The 13,570-nt window shown below is 41.2% G+C and overlaps 1 protein-coding gene across 4 annotated transcripts; it reads right to left on the bottom strand.

The window, feature by feature from the left end:
- Positions 1 to 2,548: 2,548 nt before the first annotated feature.
- On the bottom strand, positions 2,549 to 11,377 carry exoc1 (exocyst complex component 1). Of its 4 annotated transcripts, XM_053431017.1 has the most exons (20): positions 11,318 to 11,377; positions 10,388 to 10,519; positions 10,163 to 10,293; positions 9,887 to 10,046; positions 8,752 to 8,939; positions 8,396 to 8,623; positions 8,003 to 8,135; positions 7,785 to 7,894; positions 7,084 to 7,152; positions 6,247 to 6,396; positions 6,036 to 6,144; positions 5,341 to 5,385; positions 4,856 to 5,019; positions 4,643 to 4,756; positions 4,338 to 4,417; positions 3,938 to 4,166; positions 3,636 to 3,819; positions 3,353 to 3,552; positions 3,073 to 3,267; positions 2,549 to 2,985 (listed from the first exon to the last, which is right to left on the bottom strand). In XM_053431017.1, the coding sequence occupies exons 2-20, from the start codon at positions 10,509 to 10,511 to the stop codon at positions 2,833 to 2,835; spliced, it is 2,766 nt and encodes a 921-aa protein (XP_053286992.1). In that variant the 5' UTR covers positions 10,512 to 10,519; positions 11,318 to 11,377; the 3' UTR covers positions 2,549 to 2,832. The 4 variants fall into 4 exon arrangements, with proteins under 4 accessions (XP_053286992.1, XP_053286993.1, XP_053286994.1 ...); XM_053431018.1 differs by lacking the exon at positions 5,341 to 5,385; XM_053431019.1 differs by lacking the exon at positions 7,084 to 7,152.
- Positions 11,378 to 13,570: the final 2,193 nt, after the last annotated feature.

The raw sequence follows: 13,570 nt of genomic DNA, 5'->3' as shown, positions 1-13,570 counted from the left end.
GCCCTGGCAATGGTGGCGCCCCCCAACATACACACGCAAACTGTCATGAATCCCCAATAACTTTTGAACTGTATACAAACCCTATGGGGGGGAAGGTTTTGTTGCGGGTGGAAATCAAAGGAGAGGAGTCGTCGTTCTCAAGTTGAAATTAAGCAAGTTTATTCAGAGGTCACAGGTCAGGAAAACGCGGTGTCCAGCAATTGAACATGCATGGGTCTCTAGTTCTATGCAGAAGGCTGCGCAGGAAGAAAGACGCTTAAACAGAGTGCGCACATAGATTATATATTGTTATATTGGGCGTGACTGGGGTTCGTCTTGGATTGGTCAAAACTAGATGGAGGCCGCTGCATCTAGACGGGACAGTGCCTCATCCTCTTGGAATGACGCGTGATGAAGATGTCGTACGTGCACTCCGTTGTCGTGGTTACCAGAGGTGATAATGTTGCTGTATCAGTGCAGCTGCGTTAGTGTGCTATCTGGGAGAGATTGTGGGCCAAGGTCTACTCACTGTCTCTGTGCGAACTGAATCAGGGAGCTGGGATGTGTGATATAAAGTGTTGACTATGAGTATGGTTTAAGGAATATATGTGGTGTATCAATATGAGTATGTATTATGTGTTTAGTGTATTTCAATATGTGTATGTGTTATGTGTTTGGTGTTTGGTGTATGTCAATAGTTTTTTGAGACAAGATTCCAGATTCATTCACTAGACTGGCACTCAGTAGAGATCAACAGAGCTGTATAGGTTCATCTCTGATCCATGCAGCTTCCTTCTACCAAGTTTTGTGGTTATTGGTCCAGTAGTTTATTACATAAACCTGTTGACTGACAAACCAGAGGTGAAACATAACCTCCTTAGCAGAGGTAATAAAACCTCCACCCATTTATCAAGGAAATGTCACCAACATTAATAATTATTAGAAACACAACAGGAAATTAAAAGTAGAAAGAAATGTTTCTAGAATATCTAAATAGTTTACGGGTAATTTTCTGTTGCTCGACTTATCAATTCATTTATTAAAAGCTCATTTCCCCCTGCTACTTAGTCTATAGGGTTTTTTATATTGTGTTTTATTTACATTGTATATATTGGTTTATTTTTGTCGTGCACTGATTGCTGGTTGTACATCAAATTGCCCTTGAAGGATAGTAAAGATTTTCTTTTATGGACAACTTTAGTTAATCACAAGCTGCACAAACCAAGCAAGAGCAGCAGACCCCCAGCAGGGGGCAGCCTCAGGACATCACATGAAAACGCCTTACAAAGACTGTGATTCTTGTAAGGTGTCCGAAGATACTGGGATATTCTCTAACAATAGGTTTTTAGAGCATGTTAAATCATCCACTATCTAAAATCCAAAAATATAAAAGCAACTTTTAAGTAAGGCTGTCAAATATATGGTGTAAAGTAGAAAATATTTTCTCTGAAATGTTTATCAAAAGCAGCATAGAATCACACGAACACACACACACGATAATTTGTCCATTTTCTTGTATTGCTTAGTTCCTCACGGCAGCCAGCAGGCGGTGTGGCCTAGTGGGTAGAGTGATGGTTCTCCAATAAGAAGGACCAGGGTCCGAACCCTAGTCTTTCCAATCTTAAAATTGGCAGGATTTCTCCTATTAATTGCAAAATGACTTACACTATGTAAATTTATATTAATTACATTTAAAAAACAGAAAAAAGAAATTTAAAACAAAAAGAAACTGTGCGCAATGGGCTTCTGCGCAGGATATGCGCGCATTTTTTTTTCTTCATTTAATTTAATTTAATTGTTTTTATATTTAATTTAATTTAAAGAAATATATATTTAATTTAATTTAAATTAAAAAAAAATATATACTTAATTTTAATCATTTCTCCGCGCTGGTTCAGGGGTAAATGATGCTGGTCTTCACAGGTGACTGAAAGTAGGCAAGCCACAGGAGATTATTTGTTGTGTTTGTGTTTGTGGAGCCTCCCGGTTCTTCCCGGCACTACGCTGCAGTTGCGAACATCCTAAGTATTTAACATGGGCGAGGAAAGGAGGCGGAACGCTTTTCAGGGCGCTTCTACCTCCGGTGCGTCTCCGGGGTTAGAGGATGATGGTGTGACGTTAATTTATTGTTTTACATTGCAAGTGTCACGTCATGATAAATCTGTCTCGTGCCGCCCTCTTGGCATTTTGCACCGTAGCCAACCGCCTATGTCACCTGTTATTAAGAGGTAGCGAAGGAATCACATTTTCCTCATTATTGCCTTTATAATGTTGAATTAAGAATGTTTAAATGAACTGTCGGTTCAAAGTCCAGAAATGTTGCACTGATTATTAATGTAAGGAATAGATGTTTACTTTTAATGCTTTAAATGCTTAGGTTGGCTTCCTTGGTTTCTAAATCTTGGGAGGAAAAAACTGGTGTATGGTATATATGTTTAGTTTCCCTTTTGAAGCTGCTACTCTGGCTTTTCCTTTTGTAAATAAAGGTGTCTTTAAAGCCTGTGCATATAATGTGCATGACACAATGATAAAAAAATCAATCATTCATCAACACAGACCCAACAAAGACTGACGTTTGGGAGACGCTAATTTATTATGTACATGTGGAATAAACAAATAAAAATATAACAAAGAAATATTTAGAATAGCTGAATCACACAGAAACAGGCACACACTCACTGCAGAGATCTCTGCATCACCATCCAATCTCTTTCATAGGAACACACCGACACACATAGAGGAAATGTTTCATCATCCAGAAAGCAACACCGGGCAGCTTAGGGACTAGCTAGTGTACGTTCAGCCAGTTTGAGGCAGTAGTGAGTCACTATTCAACAGTGCAGAGCAGCTAGACTAATGGGACTGAGCGATGCTGGAGAAATACTCCAACATGTCTTGTATGGTGAACTCCATGGTGATTCCAGATCCAGGATAGCATCTCCCAATCAAATCTTCAAAGTGCTTGTACTGCCGGATGAACTCATCTTGCATGGAGTGCCACACCACCTGGTGGAGAAAATCAAAAATAGGGTGAGAAATTGGTCCCCGCTGATGAGCTGGACGGTTTCACCAGTAAAACTCAGACTTTCTCACCTGAAGCAGACTCTCCTCCTCACACAGATGTTTGTCCACCTTCTTGTAAAGGTTGTCAAGTCCCTTTTTGACCTCTTTGCCAGGATACTCTTTAATAACTTTGCGTAGCTCTTGCTTGTTGAAGGCCAGTTGGTAGCTCACTTCCTCCTCACGGACGCCCTGAGCTACGCGGGCCTCAACGCCTTCAAAGAAATGCTGAAATACAGTGCAAACAGTTAACGCCACCTACTTTACAGTGACCTACTCTTTGTGATAACCTTTACGTGACAGTTGGTCTTACATTGAGTTTTTCCAGGGGCTGGCCCAGGGAGTTGATCACATAGGACTGCAGGTGGTCTGTGTATTTGTGCTTGGCCTCTCGTCTCTCTGATTCCAGGCAGGAGATCTTTAGTCGTGACAGTGTAGAAAAGATGTGGTGGAAGTTCTCCATCATCACGACATCCCGCGGCGTCTTCTGACTCTCACTGGCTACCTTCTCCACTGGACAGATAATCAGTATTCAGAACATTTTGAAGTTTCTGGGCCAGTAAGCCAATCAGAAGTTGGTTGAGGAGTTGTCTTACCGTTCATGAAGACGGCCCTGATAAGTTTGACATAAGCCTTATCCAGATCTCCTCGTCGTTCTGCATTACGGAAGATCGTTTCGGCCAGCTCAGCGAACTCTTCAAACCCAGTGACAAAAAGTAGAATACCAACTTTGCTTTTCTTTGAAATCTTCACTTCTTCCATCTGTCTGATCTGACCAGACTGTAAGAAAACAGGAGATTTTCATTATTAAACATCAACATGAATCGAACCTTCACTTTACTTTAGTGACCAAAAGAAAGCATGGATTCCCCCCCCCCATTATATGCACTCCACTCACAATGCATTTGTCAAAGTTCCTCTTGACAGTGACCAGCACATTTCCCAGAGTAGTGCTGAGGTACGAGGCCGGATCAACGTTCTCAGCTGTCCACACATGGTGACTCATCTTCACCAGCATGTAGAGAGAGTTGAAGCTGTCAATCTTGTCACCCAGAGCGATGAGACTGTTGAGCTCCGTCTCGATGCTCTGGAAGATTTTATTCATCATCAGCCGCACCAGGTCTTTCCTAGGAGGGACAGAAAGTTGGAGTTGGAAAGAAGGAATTCAACAGGGATTATAGAGGAAGACTGACGGCCCTAATACTAAGAGACGAGAGGTGAGGGGAGGACTGCATAGAAAATGAGTAATATTTCTGGCTGTGAAGATATTTGCAACAGAGCTGTTAGCAACTACTCACTCTGATGAGAAGGAGTGTCTGTGTTCTGCCTGGGGAGCCACTCTTGACAGCATGACTCCATCCGATTCCTCGGTTTCAGGCTGCCGGGACAACAGACATAAAACATGACAAACCCAAACTAATATATGCCGACATGTTCATGATTGTCGCTGTAACTGTAAACATGCCAGAGATTTTATTGCTGTATTATTTCATGGTTTCAGACAGCAGCCCACAAGTGCAACTATTGATGTAAAGTACCTAAATGTTTTAGAGTTTTAAAGTTAGTCATCAGTCATTCATACAATATGTTATCCCAGATTTACCTGAGCAAGCGGGGGTGTAATTGTTTGGTTCTGCTGCAGTTTAAAGAACTTGCTGATGAAGTCTTGTTCTGCGAGACACAGAGGCTCCAGCTCACTGAGGACCTGCTCAAAGATCTACCCGGAGAAAAAAAACTATGGTTTAACCTCCTCGTACAGAACAACATGTAAACACATGCTAAATTAACACCATCTGTGCATCTCTGGCAGCGTCACCTTGTCAAACTTGGTCCTGTCCGCCACGTCCAGATCAGAGGCGGACATGTTACCCATATCCAGCAGTGAGGAAGACTGGGAGCGCCGGCTGTTGGAGCCCTGCACTGTCAGCTTGTTCAGGCTTGAGGTCGAGCCTGTCAGCTTCCCTGAGCTGCCATGAAGGCCTGACATGGCACAACAGACACACAGTGAGATTTGTAACTTTTAGCGAGAATGAGCCCACATTTTGGGAATATCATTCAAATGACTACAAATTACATGGATATAAAGGGTTAAGTTTTGTGGGTATTTACAATTGAAATAGATTATGTGGTGATGCAAAAGCAGCATTGTGTACATATAGCACAAACCAACCAGATAGATGGTGAGGTAATGGTGTGTAATGCTTTAAGTGTTTATCAGGGTAGCACAGTGAAAGAGAGAAGCAGAGTGTGTAATTAACAATGGAGTAGCTGTACTATCCAGGTATTTCCAGTCGTACTTACTTTCAGTTTCCTGTTTGAGCGCACTTTCTTTCCGCGGAAGCGTGGCTGCAGCCAGTTAAAAAGGCAGGCATCAGAGACAGAGACAGGTTAGGCTTAAAACATGCAGCATGGGAGGAGTGAGGCAAGACGTTAGATGTACAAAGTCACATATACGCTGACGTGCATCGAGGTACGTATGCTCGTAGGTTCGGACAAACCTTTGGAAAACTAATTCTTATTTTTTTTCCAGAAGGAAAAGCCAACATAGAGTGCAGAAAGCAGAGTTCCACTATTCGGCCAAAACCAAAGCTCAACAAAGTTCCTATATTAAAGATTCCAGAATTCAGCCTGTGAGGTCTCCGTGCAAAGGAAAGAGGAGATGTTATCAAAACAAGAAGCAAGACTTGAACACAGTGGAAGCAAATCGTTTGGGATAATATCCTTTTGTTTGCAGACTTAGAAAAGGCTGTAAAGGAATAAGGCCTTGTTTCCAATATTTACACAGGAATATTCCCTCTGTCAGTACAATACTGGACAAAATACAAAATACTCCTAAAATGCAGTGAAAATTCCATCGCCTGAGTGAACTAAATGTTGTAAAGAGGAAGAAAAATAGAAAAGGAGATGTTACGAAAAAACACTCTTGATAACAAATACGGCAAAAGACGAACATGCTTCATATCTGTGCACCAACAACTCTGAATTGCAGTTCTTACCAAACTTGCCCTTTGCTTCCTTGGTTGTACCCGCCATCTTTATCTTGGCCACCTCAAAGAAGTCTTTGATTTCTCTTTCATAGAGTCTGCTCATATAATCCACATAGGTCTGAAAAACAAAGATGATAACGTTTGTCTCAGATGGAAGGCACAGATTTTGGTATGAAATACAATATTCATTTAAATATATTTTTAGTTTAATATAACTGACCCTTGACAGACCCTCATACTTCTCCCTGTGGGTGTTCTTCAGCCACTCCATGAGCTTGGCGTAGCGCAGCAGGTCCCTGTGGAGGGGGCTGTGTTTGGGCAGAGTAAGCTCTGCTGTGTGCTGGGACAGCGTAGAACTCTGGTCATGGCCCTGGGTGATAAGGCAGGAAGAGACAATTTGCAGTATATTCAATAAGAGTTAATACAGACAAACCCACTGCTTTTTAGTCTTATTCACTCATTTGAATTTCTCACCAGGGACAAATAAAGTTGTTTTGAATTGAAATTTGAATTTCCATCTTTCTCTGTTTACACAAACACACCACACACGAGTACGATTCATCTTTCTTCCTGCCATAAACATACAAGGATACTTTATGTTGCGTTACCATGAAAGTTTTCAACAAAAAAATTGTTCAACTAAAAAAATCCAGTACTTTTTGGCCTCAACTAAATAAAATATTGAAAAACAGAACTCCAACTGCAATACAGATGGTCTCCTCACTTCCCCTGATTGTTAGCTTGTTCAGTCTCTAGTTTGTTTACTAGACATGCACACCGAGCAGACAGGCACAGGGCTTTATGATGACACCTTTTGCAACAAAGCCACGTTAGCACCCACACAAAATAATCCTTAGCAGAGAGCAGACAGTTGGTGAATGAAGAAAAATATGAATTGTGCCTCTTCAGCTTTGAGGTCATATGAGAGAAGTTAGATACATGTCCAATGCAGGAGATGATGGAAGAGCCCAGGGTGTCTCAAGTTGTTGGAGGGAGGTATGCCAGGTCAAATATTAGCAAAGAGGGGGCACGCAGGGGGTGCTGTGAGGGTACTCACTGGAAGTGACAGACAGGAGGACCTATAGAACTGAGGGATGGTCATTTTGAAGTGACTGAAGTGGTTGAACTGACACAGAGACAGAGAGCAGAGTGGGATGATTCAAAGTGAGCAGAGTCAAGATTAGGAGGGACACAGCTGGAAGGAAGCCAAACAGAGGAAGCCCAGGAAAAGAGTTACAGATAAACAGGACGTCGATGAGGAGAGACAGGGGAGATGGACAGGGGAGAGGGATAGTGAGAGAGACAGAGACAGAGAGAGAGAGAGAGAGAGAGAGAGAGAGAGAGAGAGAGAGAGAGAGAGAGAGAGAGAGAGAGAGAGAGAGACTGGAAAAGAACAGGACAGAATGCAGCCCTCTGTGGTCCAGCACACTCACAATGGTTAGGTGTGAGGCCAACAGAGGACAGCGAATTCTGACTCCACGCTACTATGCTGCCTTAACTCAACTATAATATGCAGATGTGTAAAGTGGCAGAAACAATTATGAAGTACATATTTGTTTAAGCATACTAATCATTGTGTGGCCTTTGATTCAGTAAACACAAGCTAAATAAACCAAATAAAACAAACAAAACTGAGTCTGTTTTATTACAGCTCAATGAAACTACAAATAGTGTTTTGTACTTGCTGTTGCTACAGCTGCACTTTTTATAGATAACATCTGTATATCTATATACATATAATATCGGTTTGTGTGTTACCTGATGAACAAACACGTTGTTGAGGTGATTGGTGAGGCGCCGAGCAAAGGTGTCTCTCAGCTCAGCGAACAGGAGCTGCTGCTGCTTCACAGCCATCAGCTTCTCATGGCCTATGATGAAGGAATTATGACTTCAATCTGATTATTTGCTTTAAAAACAACTACTAGGCGACTTATTTGGTCAGAAAGTAGTCCATAACACTTCATTTGCAAACCAACCTGGTCGGAGAGCCACGTTCATGCACTGCAGAAGAGCTTCAGAGGCGTTGATGCAGGCCTCAATACCTTTGGGGGAGGTCAGATCTCCATCCTGCAAGGCCCTGATGTGTCCCTTAGACAGGTCCATGTAGTTCTATATGAGGAAACACACACATTACAGCCATCAAACAAAGTCCAACAATGAAGCAATACTCTTAGTAATCTAGTAAACAGTACATTTAAAGGCAAATAAAAAAGGCAAATAAAAACATATATATTTATAACTAAAGTAAGATGGGGAATAATTTTTAAAGCAAAATAACCTTTAATAACTGTATTTAGATAAACTGATAAGTTAAATATGGCAATTGAGTTAATAAATTGACAGCTAAAGACATTATAATGTGTCCTCACCACCAAGAACTGGATCTCATCCAGCAGTTTGCCATTGTTGGTGTTGCTGATCTGGATGAGGCGGTTGCTCTGGGAGATCTGGTCCATCTGCTCTTTGACGCTCTGGAGCATCTCCTCATAGCTGCTCAGTTTGCCCTCAATGGTGTCCACCTCTGCCAGAGACTCGTCCAGCAACTGCATCAAGATATTCACCTGCTTCTCCGAGGCCATGATGGACTGGATGTTGGCCTTAAAGCGGGAAACAATGAACACTGTGTTAATATGTTTCTGTGTTCAAGTAAATATTCCTTTCCAAAACACAAAGGGAAAATAAAACAAGGATCAACACTTTTCATTCTTATTATAATTTATCTCACCCCATCTAAAACCTGCAGCTCCTTGGAGAGCTGCTCCGCAAAAGCCTCAGCATTGGAGATGGCGTACTCGCAGGTCTCCATCATACTCTCGATATCCTGCTCCTCACGGGTGCTCAGCTCCTGGTAGTCGTCCAAAGCATCTTCATCACCCCCGGCAACACTCTGGCTCTCTCCACTTGGCACCGACTCTTCACCAACGGAAACACATGAAAGACATGAAAATGACACCAGCACAAACACAAAGCTCTTCCAAAATATCAGGCTTTATAATCTTCTTGCTAACCGAATTAACTGAAATAGTTTTATAAAGTCTTAAATATTTTTTTTAGAAATAAATTCTACATGTTTAAATAGTTCTGTATTCGTTTACTACTATGGCTTAACGTATAATTTGAATGTTAAACTATAATAAATCTGACTGCAGGTTACATGACTCCATAAAACCACAACCATCTTAGGTAATGGAAAGAGGCTTATAATATAAAGTAGAAGCAGTCTGTCAGGGCTTTCACTGATAAAATATACTTCTCTGTATATTTGCTCTGGCTGAAAATATGACTGCTCTATAAAACAAATTAAAGCTGAACATCTGAACGGTATATTCTTAGGAATTAAGATGATATGAACAACTAAAATGTTGAAAGTTAAGCAACAATATGACTTAATTGTGGGTTATGATCATTATTGATTAAAAAAAGAATCATTTCCATCCTTATTTACAAGAAAAACAGGAGGGGCTTTGAGAAGGTGAGAATCTCTAATGACAATGGTGATCTGAGGTCATGAGCATACAATGGAGAGGAGTGAGGAGAGGGGAAAGTTAAGTCCTACCAACCTTCCGCTTTAGGAAGTTCTGGCCAGAGAAAGTTTAAGAGAGAAAAGTGAGAATAAAGGAGAATTTAACACAGAAAGCCAAACCACAAACCAGGATACAAAGAAGAGATCTTTAAACATGCTATTAATAAATTAAATCAACCAAAAGCCGGCCAAGGTCCTTTTGTCTGGTCTAAATTAGAGTACTTCAAACATAACCAATAAACACCAAGGTCAAAGACACACCTTTAAGCAAAGGTAATCAAATCATGAAAAGAGGCATGCGCTCACAGGGGCGGTTAAGGATAGAGAGTTTCCACACCTTCCAGCAGCTGAGGACTGACATTCACAAACTCCACCTTCTTCCTCAGATAACGCTGGTTCAGCTTCCAAATGCAAGAAATGAAGGAGTTCTTTTCAGCCGTGCTGCTGGCCAGCCACCGGTATACCTTCTCGAAATGAAGGTCGAATTCAGGATTCTCCTAAAAGAGAACAGTAACATGGAGTGAATGAGGGAAAGAAATGTGTTTATCGTCACAAAGCATTGTCATGGGTGAACTAAAGGGAAAAGATGGAAGGTATACAGTCATTTTCTGACCTTGCTGGCATCTTTGGCATCCACCTCTGTCAGATCTCGGAGCTCCCAGGTCTGCTGTCGCTTGTAAAAATCCCCCTTGTCGGATTTCTTCACCTTCACCACTTTAACCTGGACGGGCCTCTCAGTGGTAACTGGTAGAGAAAAACCACTCATGTATCAGACACATTTACCTTTTGTGATTTAACAGTTTTTTTAAAGCTGCTTCTGTGGTTATGACCCACTTACCTGTCGCACACAAGAAGCAGTTTTTCTTCTTCTTCCCTGCCTTGCAGACGTTGACGATGCCGAGGAGCCGCTCATCGTTGGGCGTGAAGATGTCCCTCTGGAGCGCATGCTTGATGGCCGTCATGGTGGATACTGTGATACAGAACATGACAGGCAGCCGGTAAACAAAAACACTTTTCTATTCAAAACACGTTATTGTCATTGTGCAATCACAACATTATGTAAGATGTCATCCTTAAATCAAAATTCTCCTGCTATAGATTTACAAAGAAATAAACAAGTGTAAAAAAAAGAAGCAACATATAATAAATTGGTAACAAATAAACAACAAAATTTGCAATATTTCTCTGACATTATGAGAAATCACATGTATGAAAGCCGAGGAGGCGACCCTGCTCATGACAAGTGACTCATCCTCCAGATGAGTGCAAACATCGAGGCTACATTTACTCAACCATTGTTATTAGGGCGTTGACATTCTCTGGACCTACTCATAAGGTGTTGGAGATATTTTCAGACGTTCTCTTAGAGATAATAAACACGGGCTCTGCGTCTTTTAGTCTTTTAACAGCGGCTAGCTTACAGGCTGCCATAGGCTGTTGGTGTTAGCTCCACAAACCAGTGAAGACCCCACAACAAGCTCTTAGGAACATGTCTTTAAAGTCAGCTCCAGTGTTGTCCACAGAAGCACTGCAGTAAACGGAATGAAGCAGGCCCTTCCCAATGTCCTGCACCGATGTCCCCTGTCTGTTAGCTTGCTGGCTGCTAACGCTGCTGCTAGCTGGAAGGAGCTAGCTGCTTTTAGTTCTGTTACTGTCAGCTTCATGGAACACGGCGCAATAAATCAGATAAACTACAGCACTGGGATGATTTCCCTAAAACGATCCATATTTGTGTTCTGACGGATATATTATCACGAGTTGCCGTTACCTTGTCTTCTCAATCCTCCAGCCTCGAGCAAAGCCCCGCCCTCTTCCTTCCGGGTTCTCAGGCGGAGCTGTCACGTGGTGACGACACTGTCAACATCCACATGCACATCAGTACTGATCATGTGTCTGCTCCACACAGAGACAGGGACAGACACAGAGACACTGAGCGGCAGGGACAGAGATAGAGACAGAGTCGCGAACACATACAGAGACATATGACAGAGTCAGAGCAGCGATAGACCGACATGGGGACAGAGATGGAGACGGGGACAGAGACAGGCATAGAGAGTGAGACAGGGACAGAGAATCAATAAATAAAACTTTATTTCTATTGCACTTATCTTAATAAGGGTTATAAAGTACTTTCAAAATACATTGAGTAAAACAACACAGAACTAAACCAAAATAAGAAAGACAACATAAAAGAAAATATTAGAAACAACACAATCTGCTAAAACCATTTAGAATTAGACATTAAAAGGCTTCCCTTTGAAAATATGTTTTGTGCGATGATTTAAAAATAAACAAAGTGGAAGGATAATAACCTCAGGTGAGGAGACTTGGGCCCTTGTGGTAAAAACCTCAACTACCCAGTAACTACCAGTAAGATTTGGTTGAGAGATCTACGATAACAACTCGGGGCGCAGGGAGTTAGCAGCTCTGCACTCTCACGGAGATTTACATGTTATAAAGTTGGACCCTGCTTTATTATTAGATATTTAAAATGCTGCTTTGAAGTTGGCCCTTATGTCGTAATACAAATTTAGGACTTTCATATTATCTTAAATTGCATGGTTTGGACACATTATCCAAATTTTTAATCACATCCTCAGTCTCCAGCAATTATACTAGAAAATATGCACAAAACACTAATATCTACAAAAATATCCCCATGAATTATTCACATTATAATAATTTGCAAGGAATCATTGCCCTGATGATGTTAATCCAGAGTAGTGAATATAAAAAATATATGTAGTGATCAGGGGTGGACTGGGACAAAAATTCAGCCCTGGCATTGTCTGTCCAGACCAGCCCACTACATTATCAACGGACACCACATAGAAGTCCACAAATCTCGCGGCGTCTTCTCTCATGCATACTACTGTTACCACCTATCTCAAAGATGGCAACAAGAAGGGAGGCCACACACAAACCTCTCAAGCCAAAAGTAAATGTATTTAACTCCAAATCAAGATAGCTCTAACTACGTAGTGGGATGTGTCAAATATGTTACGCGTCAGTGGTGTAAACAGTGTTTGGATGTGTGAAAATAAGGTGTGATGTATGTTGTAAGGTGCAGAAGCAAAGAAAAACAAAGGCTGAGGGCCCCATGCCCCTGGAAGCAGCCTTTAGATCTGCAGCTGAAGCCCAGCCCAAAAGGGCAGGCCCAGGGTGACGCCCCTGTTAGCTCTACCTGTGTCTGGAAAACAACTCTTCAGACTCTCACATGTCAAGTGGTCAACCTGAGAAGGACATGGATACATTATAATGTCTCTAATCATCACAAATTAAGTATGATTTCATAAAACATAAAAAATGATAAACTCACCAGACTAGAGGAGACTCAACAGACAAACTTTGGTACAGTGAAGGCAGAGAGTGGAGGCAGACAGAGAGCAAGTCATCGAACATGGACAGAGGGGGAACAACTCCTCAGGCTCTCCATGTCAAGTGGTCAACCGGAGAAGGACATGGATACATTATAATGTCTGAAAAATAAAGAAAATGTTTTCCTCTGTCCTGCACCTAGAGTTGAGAACTTTTGGATGTGTGTTTCTTTTAAAACCTTTTGAAAATTATTATAATTATGAAGTATGAATTTATACATTAAAAAATACATGATAAACTTACCAAATTCTAACAGTGGTCCCAAATGTCCACATATAAAACAGAGGGAGAACGACTCCTCAAATATATCACAACAACCTGTAATGGAGAATAATTGATCATTTAGTGTACATGATCACATCATTAAGGATCAACACATAAGCACAATAAAACTTGTGTGATAATAACAATAATATTAAATATTTCTCACCTTATCAGTGGAACATTTACACACAAATTATACCTATTAAATAGTTATCACCTCAGTAAACAATAAATGAATTGAAAGATTACAATAAATTCAATGGCAAATATTTCAAATTAAACTAATTATTCCCTATAGGTTTACTTGTATTCTGTTTTCAATACAGCTTGATTCTGCATCTCTATTTACAGCTCAGCTATGGCAACAGTAAACGACGTT

This window comes from Pleuronectes platessa, chromosome 9 (assembly GCF_947347685.1).
Source record: "Pleuronectes platessa chromosome 9, fPlePla1.1, whole genome shotgun sequence".
In the NCBI taxonomy this organism is placed as follows: domain Eukaryota; kingdom Metazoa; phylum Chordata; class Actinopteri; order Pleuronectiformes; family Pleuronectidae; genus Pleuronectes; species Pleuronectes platessa.
This window is presented reverse-complemented; position numbering and strand designations above follow the sequence as displayed.

What these genes read in the sequence shown, in the direction of transcription:
- exoc1 (XM_053431017.1), bottom strand. Translation starts at nt 10,511, where the DNA reads ATGACGGCCATCAAGCATGCGCTCCAGAGGGACATCTTCACGCCCAAC. An exon ending in ATGCCAAAGATGCCAGCAAG is followed by an intron (nt 10,047 to 10,162) that starts GTCAGAAAATGA and finishes GTTCTCTTTTAG; the next exon opens with GAGAATCCTGAATTCGACCT. An exon ending in AGTATGAGGGTCTGTCAAGG is followed by an intron (nt 6,145 to 6,246) that starts GTCAGTTATATT and finishes TTTGTTTTTCAG; the next exon opens with ACCTATGTGGATTATATGAG.